Source organism: Coregonus clupeaformis, chromosome 33 (assembly GCF_020615455.1).
Source record: "Coregonus clupeaformis isolate EN_2021a chromosome 33, ASM2061545v1, whole genome shotgun sequence".
Lineage (NCBI taxonomy): Eukaryota > Metazoa > Chordata > Actinopteri > Salmoniformes > Salmonidae > Coregonus > Coregonus clupeaformis.
The window spans coordinates 3102847-3112148 of NC_059224.1; the positions used below are offsets into that span (position 1 = coordinate 3102847).

Genomic DNA, 9302 nt, shown 5'->3' on the forward strand with positions numbered 1-9302 from the left:
GCAAGAGGACAAATACATTAGTGTCTAGTTTGAGAAACAGGCGCATCACAGGTCCTCAAATGGCAGCTTCATTAAATAGTACCCGCAAAACACCAGTCTCAACGTCAACAGTTAAGAGGTGACTCCGGGATGCTGACTTTCTAGGTAGAGTTTCAAAGAAAAAGCCATATCTCAGACTGCCCATCTTAATCTTTTATTTTTATAGGCCAGTCTGAGATATGGCTTTTTCTTTGCAACTCTGCCTAGAAAGTCAGCATACCGGAGTCGCCTCTTCATTGTTGACGTTGAGACTGGTGTTTTGCGGGTATTATTTAATGAAGCTGCCAGTTGAGGACCTGTAATGCGCCTGTTTCTCAAACTGATGGTTGCTGATAATGGGCCTCTGTACACCTATGTAGATATTCCATAAGAAATCAGCCGTTTCCAGCTACAATAGCCATTTACAACATTAATAATGTCTACACTGTACTTCTTATCAATTTTATGTTGTTTTAATAGACAAAAAAATTGCTTTTCTTTCAAAAACAAGGACATTTCTAAGTGACCCCAAACTTTTGAACGGTAGAGTATATCACTTGTTGGTTTATCCCTCTGTACAGGTACAGATCTACTACTCACATCACTTCTCTCAGGATCCCTCTCCCTTGACCCATCTTCCTCTACTTTCTTCACTGCCTCAGCATATGACAACTTCTGCACTACTCTAACCCTGGAAACCTCAACCTGCCTCTCTTGCACGGGACATTGCTGATCCCTAGCCCCATGGGCACCCCTATAATTAACACATACCACTACTTTCCCCAATTCTACACATTCCTTTGTCTCATGCCCTTCCACACACTTCTCACACCTAGGTACCTCCCTCCTACACACTGCTGCCACATGCCCATAAGCTTGACACCTGTAACAACGTAATGTATTCGGCACAAAAGCTCGTACAGGATAACTTATATATCCTAACATCACTTTGTCGGGCAAAGACTCAACATCAAAACTAAAAAGAACAGACAATGACTCTTCTGTTTCTCCACTCACGCCACCCTGTCTGCGTCGCACCAAACGAAGAGCATCACAAACACAGGGAATCTTCCCCTTCAGTTGGTCAGCTTTCACATTTACCGCTACCCCAGTAATCACTCCTTTCAATGGCGCCCTTTTCTTCAGAGCAAAACAATTCACATCTCTTGTCCCCAGTCGTTTAACGCGGATCGCCTGCTCCCTCTGACCAGCAGAAACACAAACAATTATCACCAGAACACTTCTGGTTACCTTCACCGATTCCACAGCATCCAACTCTAGTTTCACCCTCCCTGAAACCACTAATGGATCAGCCAAAAGGCAAGGTTCCACTTTTCCCAAAAACTTCACTCCTACTGTCACAGACTCATCTTTATCCTGACCCTCGTTGCAAGCCTCGGGGCTCCGAGAAATTCACAGCACCTACCACCTCCGATACTTCGCCCTCATTCACTTCCATTTCTCCTCCTGTCTTCAACTCACTCTGCTTACGCTTTCTACCATTCTTCTTTAACAATCTCCTTTTTTTCCCCGCCACTGTTAACCGACTCAAGCTCACCCTTTCCCCCCCCTCTCTCTTAGACCTCCTCTGCCTCTTTTTCCCTCCATTCCTCCTCCGTATTCCAAGTATAACTCTCCTTATGATAGTACTGCACTTCTCCTGACATACATCTTGTTCTTGCCTTGTCAAGAGACGCCATCTAACCGGCTGTCACAATCTCCTTACAATCAGCACGAACCCCTCGGGATGTAGCGCTCAACAGTGCATCCCACTTGTAAAGCCAGTCACAAGGTTCACATTCTACATAAAATAATGGTTTGTGGTGGTCGTCACAGTACAGGGTGAAAATGGCATGGCGCTTTACAGGTATATGGTGCTGTTCACTGTTAGTAAGATGCGCAGCTAGCTAGTATCATGATAATATGGCTGATGTTTTCCGACATAAATCTGCCCTACAATGAGGTGTGGTTGTCCTGGAGTGTCCTGGAGGTCACAGTGGGTAGGCCTTCAAGCATCGGTTCTCTACAGGCCTTTCATTCATATGTTTACTACACATGGGTATATCAATCTTTTAGTCTGCTTACTTACTACACATCAATCTTTGGGCCACTGAATAAAAACCCATTTAAACACAGATTTGACCTATTTTAGGCATCAATTCAGGTGTTCTTAAACTGTGTATTCTTCTCTGCTTCCTTCGATGTAAAACATGGAAGCTACAGGTCAGAATCCTCTTATACAGTGGAGGTCCAACCGTTCAGTTTCATTGAATGAAACATAGGTTTAATTTGTTTTATTGAATCATGGGCCGAATCAGTGGGTATAATCAATGATCATTGCCTGTATAAAGGTTAACCCCATCGTTCATCTATTTTATGTTCTGCAACCTTTTTGAGTAACGAAATGCAATGTACACCTGGAACGATCTGGGTAAATCGAACACAAAACCAAGGCACTGTACTTTTGGCCATGCAGTGGAAGTGGAAACCATGTTCAGCTGAATTTGAATTTGTAGTGGAATACCTCTGGCCTGCATTCTTTGTCAGTTTAGAAATGTCAATATGGGCTGCCTCCCAAATGGCCCTTCAGTGTACTACTATAGTGCACTACTTTTGACCAAGATCCATAGGGCCCTGGTCAAAAGTAGTGCACTATATAGGGAATGGGACGCCATTTCGGACACATCCAATATGATCTTCAATGTAAAAACACAAATCAGGTCTCACACACACACTTCAAAAGAAAGCTTTAATTAGAAATAGTTATATACACATGGTAGAATTAAATTAAACTTTATACAAATATTAAAATACTATCTTCACACCCATTGCAATGTACAGAGGAAAACCAAAACATGAAAGCATTGAAATGCAGAATCAAGAGATCGACTTTGTTGTTATTTTCAAGGAAACAACACCGTAGAACAGCGGTCTGGACGGCAGAAAAATGAAATTTATTTTTTTATTTTTTTTACACTTAAATGCAACATTTACAATTTCTTACAGACAGAAATAGAAAAGAAAAGTGATTTGTTTTAGTTGCTTAGGCTTTTGAATATCAGTTGCTGAAGAAGCCTTGGGGAGGACAGAGAGAAGAGGAGGATGGACTTTCTTTAGTCGCATCCATAAACAAAAATAAAACACATTGTAAAATACACAAGACAGTTGTATGACTAGAAAAGACAAAAGTAAGGCCACTGGAAAACACTGAAGATGTTTCAACACCGTAAAGCAGGTGAAAATGGAGGAAGCTTGCAATGCAATTACAAACAAAATCTAAGTAATGAAAGGCAACATTCTCTGCTTGCGTTTATGAAATAATTGACAATGACAGATGGACAGAGACACAAATAAAATGAAATTGAATGTGAAAAAAGTGGTTCAAACAGCCACTCAACTCAGACCCTGTCTCCTCAACCTAATGGGTTAGGGTTCAAACAGCCACTCAACTCAGACCCTGTCTCCTCAACCTAATGGGTTAGGGTGATGACCTCAACTCCCAAAATGCATATGAAGTGGTTTCATCACATACCGGAGGTAAATTAAAGCTGTGCTCACTCAAATTTGAACGGAAACATTTAAAACAAACATTTAAAACAAAAGAAAACGGTGGTTTACAATGCGCCTGTTTTGAGCAAGGATTTTCAGTTGAATCTTTTTAAAGACGCAGATCCAGAAGGTTCCTAACAGTTTTGAAGCAACTCCGCAGAATATGGACGATATTCTAGTCCTTGTGAACCCAACCTCGCCACACACACACACACACACACACACACACACACCACACACAATAAATAGACTGGAAAAACAAACATATATTACCCAGTCACCAAACACCAAATCAACATGTTTTAACTCCCCCGCTTTGAACAAAACGACAGAACAAGGCCTTAGTTAATTTGACATAGTGCAGCCCTCTTCATTCATGAAACAGTCACGATGTGTTGTTCAGTTCCACGGCCAAATACACACACAGCCGGGTGGCTAGAAGATACTGTAGCCTCCAAAACAAAGCAACGCCCCAGATAGTCACATCAACAGGGGAGCAGCAGAACACATAACATAACAGATATCAGTTGTTGTGATGAACAGAAAAAAGGCAAGCGTGCCATTAATCTTCTTTAATCATGATAGTACTGCCTGGGTAAGCCTGTCTGTCTGTTTATAGCCCTGCTGCTGGCTCTGGTGACGTGCTCCATCCATCCTACGTGCATTGTGTTCTGGACAGGTGGCGTCACTCCTACGGAACACTAGTCCCTCTGACAGGCGGTGGCGTCACTCCTACGGAACACTAGTCCCTCTGACAGGCGGTGGCGTCACTCCTACGGAACACTAGTCCCTCTGACAGGTGGTGGCGTCACTCCTACGGGAACACTAGTCCCTCTGACAGGCGGTGGCGTCACTCCTACGGAACACTAGTCCCTCTGACAGGTGGTGGCGTCACTCCTACGGAACACTAGTCCCTCTGACAGGCGGTGGCGTCACTCCTACGGAACACTAGTCCCTCTGACAGGTGGTGGCGTCACTCCTACGGAACACTAGTCCCTCTGACAGGTGGTGGCGTCACTCCTACGGAACACTAGTCCCTCTGACAGGTGGTGGCGTCACTCTCTACGGAACACTAGTCCCTCTGACAGGTGGTGGCGTCACTCCCTACGGGAACACTAGTCCCTCTGACAGGTGGTGGCGTCACTCCTACGGAACACTAGTCCCTCTGTCAGGCGGTGGCGTCACTCCTACGGAACACTAGTCCCTCTGACAGGTGGTGGCGTCACTCCTACGGAACACTAGTCCCTCTGACAGGTGGTGGCGTCACTCCTACGGAACACTAGTCCCTCTGACAGGTGGTGGCGTCACTCCTACGGAACACTAGTCCCTCTGACAGGTGGTGGCGTCACTCCTACGGAACACTAGTCCCTCTGACAGGTGGTGGCGTCACTCCTACGGAACACTAGTCCCTCTGACAGGCGGTGGCGTCACTCCTACGGAACACTAGTCCCTCTGACAGGTGGTGGCGTCACTCCTACGGAACACTAGTCCCTCTGACAGGTGGTGGCGTCACCCTACGGAACACTAGTCCCTCTGACAGGCGGTGGCGTCACTCCCTACAGAACACTAGTCCCTCTGACAGGTGGTGGCGTCACTCCTACCGAACACTAGTCCCTCTGACAGGCGGTGGCGTCACTCCTACGGAACACTAGTCCCTCTGACAGGTGGTGGCGTCACTCCTACGGGAACACTAGTCCCTCTGACAGGTGGTGGCGTCACTCCTACGGAACACTAGTCCCTCTGACAGGTGGTGGCGTCACTCCCTCACGGAACACTAGTCCCTCTGATAGGTGGTGGCGTCACTCCTACGGAACACTAGTCCCTCTGACAGGCGGTGGCGTCACTCCTACGGAACACTAGTCCCTCTGATAGGTGGTGGCGTCACTCCTACGGAACACTAGTCCCTCTGACAGGTGGTGGCGTCACTCCTACGGAACACTAGTCCCTCTGATAGGTGGTCTCTGACAGGTGGTGGCGTCACTCCTACGCAACACTAGACGAAAGCGCAGCTGTCTGACCCAAGACAATGCCCTACTTGGAGATGCCACAGAGTGGCAGCAGAGTTGGAGAGGGGCTTCATGCTTAGCTTCATTCAGAGTGGACAGACAGGGTTACCATACGGGCCGCAGGACGTCATCGTAGAGAGAACATGCAGCATACGCCAGCGAACCAAGCCAAGGCCCAAACCAAGAGAGATACTGCTTATCCTCAGAGTAGGGAAATGCACAAGTACAAGTTTGTATCCACAGTCATCATCATCATCATCATCATCATAATACTACTAATAATAATAATCATAATCATCATCATTAGCAGCAGCGATAAAAACAACATTATGTTTGCCACTAACCTTGCAGTTGGAGATAAAGCCTTTTGGGAGTGTGGTTGATTAGGTGCAGGCCTAGAGAGAAGTGTGTTCTGTGTAACAGAGCTATACATAAATGCCTCTGCTGTGTACATAGTGACACATACACACAGTACCAAACCTGGACAGTACCAAACCTGGACAGTACCAAACCTGGACAGTACCAAACCTGGACAGTACCAAACCTGGACAGTACCAAACCTGGACAGTACCAAACCTGGACAGTACCAAACCTGGACTCTGTGAGTATGTATGCATGTATACATATGTATCTATATTTAGCTGAAACCACTTGATGTCTGCCTGTCTGCCAGCCTGTCTGTCTGTCTGGCTACCCGTCTGCCTGTGTTGAGGTCCATTCTGAAGCTGGGGGGCGGGGGGGCAGTAGGTTTTAAGGGCTCGTTAGTTCCCAGTAAGAGAGGGAGGGAGTAGTCTTGTCTTTTCTCCACATGGGTAGTCGTTTAGAGATCATTGCAGAAGGGGTAGCCAGGACACAGGGAGAGGATACTGGTGTTGATCACCGTTTGTCTCATTTCTGTGCATGGTTGGTAATAGTTGGGGGTGAAGTGGACTCTGCTCTTGTGTTTGAGCCGTGTGAGAAGTTGCAGATGTGGAGGGGGAGGGAGGTTGAGTTTCTTTGACATGATTCCGGTCTTTGCTGCGCTGGGTCATTTTGTAGTTCTGTGGTTTAGAGCTTTAGGTTAGGGTGGTATAGTTCAGGTAGAAGGCCCCAGTAGGCCCCAGCAGAAGCCTCAGTGTTTCCTGGTCAGCTGTAGGGGGGAGTGGTTGTGCTGCAGGGGGCTTCAGGCTTCCTTTAACAGGGGGATATCTGGAGAGAGACGCAGAGAGGAGAGAGATCAGTGTTAGAGATCATAGCTACAGGCTACTGTATGTATAAATGCAGGTAGAAGTGAAGATGGGATGAGAGTCCAGTCAGGACTACAAAATGTAAACAATGTTTAAAGGCCAACGCTAAGCCTTCGACAGTTGAGGACATGCATTTGTACACACACACACACGGCACCACCTACCGTCAGAGAAGTCGTCTACGGAGGTGACAGATTGCAGACTGTGCTGGTCGCTGCTCTCTGAGTCTCTACGTCTGGCCAGTGTGACCACGGGCGCGGCACCACCACAAGCACCCCCTCCGTGCTCCGTAACCCAGGACGACGAAGAGGAGGAGGAGCGGGAGGGGGCCTGGTGGACTAGTACTGTCTCTGAGTGACGGGAGGATGAAGGGAAGGAGGAAGAGGATGTGGAGGTGGAGGGGAGGCACAGCTCTGTATCTCTGTCTCTGTGATGGTGGGACTGGAACCTATTGCTGGGCCCAAGCACCTCTGCTCCGCCCTCGGCCCCCTGGGGCCCCTCAGACAGGACGATCTGGACCCGGGACTCTGGAGGCGGCGGGAGGGAGGCACCTCCACTCCCGTACACGGCCTCCTCATAGGAGGGGAGGGCCACCTGGACCCCCTCCACCACGATGGAGGCTGGCTGGCCTGATACACCCTGCTCACGCCTGGAGAGGGAGAGAGAGAGGGAGAGAGGGAGGGTGAGAGAGAGGGAGGGCGAGAGAGAGGGAGAAAAAGAGAGAGGGGGAGAAAGAGAGAGAGGGGGAGAAAGAGAGAGAGGGGGGGAGAGAGAGAGGGGGAGGGAGAGAGAGAGGGGGAGAAAGAGAGAGAGGGGGAGAGAGAGAGAGGGAGAGAGAGAGAGTGGGGGAGAGAGAGGGGGGGAGAGAGACAGAGAGAGGGGGAGAGAGACAGAGAGAGGGGGAGAGAGAGAGGGTGGGGGGGGAGAGAGAGGGGAGAGTCCTGTGTAGACTAGAGGTGGTTGTGGAACTCATCATAGATGCCACCATGCCTCACAGCCCCCAGGCCTGACAACACAATCAACAGGGCTGCCTACTAACATTAGATCTAATGAGTACTGTCTGTTAATCACAGAACCAGAGACAGTACGGCTGTTAGCGATATGCACACCTGTTGGTTAACTGTTGAACTATTTCTACTGCAGCTTTCACTTTGACAGTATTTTCATTTGCTCGGCCTGTTAACTTGTAAAACCAGTTACATTTTGACTTCACCAAACTGGATCTGACTGGCCCAAAATGGCAGTAAAATCCACATGCAGAGGTAGAGGTGTGTGTGTGTGTGTGTACCTGCTGTGGTGGAAGGACTTGAGCTTGGGCTGCAGGAGAACGAACAGCACCACCAACAGCAGGAGGAGAGCTACAGAGGAGGCTGTGGACGCTACGATGGACAGAGCTGGCATCGCCAACGGAGATCGCAGCTCCTTATCTGAGACAGACAGACAGACAGACAGAGAAAGATGGAGGGGGAGAGAGGAGTTTAGGATTGTTGCTTTGGCAGAACAAATGGGTACTTCTGTCATGCAATACCAGCATTGTGAATATTAACTGAATTAAGAGAGGGAGACAGTCAGGAGACAGCATGCAGTGGACCATACTTTTAAATTATCTTGTCAATTGAGTTTGACATTTTATGAGCATTTGATTAGAATCAACTGAAGGGTTTCCCCAATGTTCTACTGAGCCAACAAGCATTACAACACGCCTCACAGTCTGTCTCAACCAAGTAGATATGCATGTTGGTCTACTACACTACAGACAGTAGGATATGAGGGGTGAGAGGAGAGTGGGTCTTACCTTGGCTGAGGCGGCAGGTGATCTGCATGGCCGCGTCCCACTCCCCGTTCTGACAGGTGAGGAACTTGTAGTCCCCCTTCAGAGCGTAGCCCTCGTCACAGAAGTACTCTATCACGGTCTTCTGGGTGAGGCGGTGGCAGGGGGACGGGTGGCACCTGTACCCTCCGTTCTCTGGCTCCGTGGGGGGGGGGCACACTGGATGGAGAGAGGAGAGGGAAAAATGGAGAGAGGTAGCGACAGAGCGAGAGAGAGAGACAGACAGAGCGAGAGACAGACAGAGCGAGAGAGAGCGAGACAGACAGAGCGAGAGAGACAGACAGACAGAGCGAGAGAGAGACAGACAGACAGACAGAGCGAGAGAGAGACAGAGCGAGCGAGAGAGACAGACAGAGCGAGAGAGAGAGAGACAGACAGAGCGAGAGAGAGAGAGACAGACAGAGCGAGAGAGAGAGAGACAGACAGAGCGAGAGAGAGACAGAGCGAGAAAGAGAGACGGACAGAGCGAGAGAGACAGAGCGAGAGAGAGAGAGACAGAGCGAGAGAGAGAGAGACAGAGCGAGAGAGAGAGAGAGCGAGAGACAGACAGACAGAGCGAGAGAGAGAGAGACAGAGCGAGAGAGAGAGAGACAGAGCGAGAGAGACAGAGCGAGAGAGAGAGACAGAGCGAGAGAGAGACAGACAGAGCGAGAGAGACAGACAGAGCGAGAG

The 9302-nt window shown here is 48.6% G+C and overlaps 1 protein-coding gene and 1 long non-coding RNA gene across 6 annotated transcripts in view; both read right to left on the reverse strand.

Moving 5' to 3' along the window:
- Positions 1-2753: 2753 nt before the first annotated feature.
- Positions 2754-4622, reverse strand: LOC121549212. Its single transcript, XR_005996769.2, has 2 exons — positions 3489-4622; positions 2754-3436 (listed from the first exon to the last, which is right to left on the reverse strand). It is a non-coding gene; the product is annotated as an uncharacterized LOC121549212 (long non-coding RNA).
- A 717-nt stretch (positions 4623-5339) lies between these two features.
- Positions 5340-9302, reverse strand: part of LOC121548534 (sushi domain-containing protein 6-like) — a 53178-nt gene continuing 49215 nt past the window's right edge. For 2 of the 5 annotated variants that reach the window (XM_041860002.2, XM_045210124.1), the window contains exons 4-7: positions 8595-8789; positions 8088-8226; positions 6964-7448; positions 5340-6761 (exon numbers count right to left, since the gene is read on the reverse strand). In XM_041860002.2, the coding sequence (XP_041715936.1) occupies positions 6736-6761; positions 6964-7448; positions 8088-8226; positions 8595-8789 (845 nt within the window). In that variant the 3' untranslated portion in view covers positions 5340-6735. The remainder of the gene's footprint in view (positions 6762-6963; positions 7449-8087; positions 8227-8594; positions 8790-9302) is intronic. The other 3 variants (XR_005996662.2, XR_005996660.2, XR_005996661.2) reach the window with 3 other exon arrangements.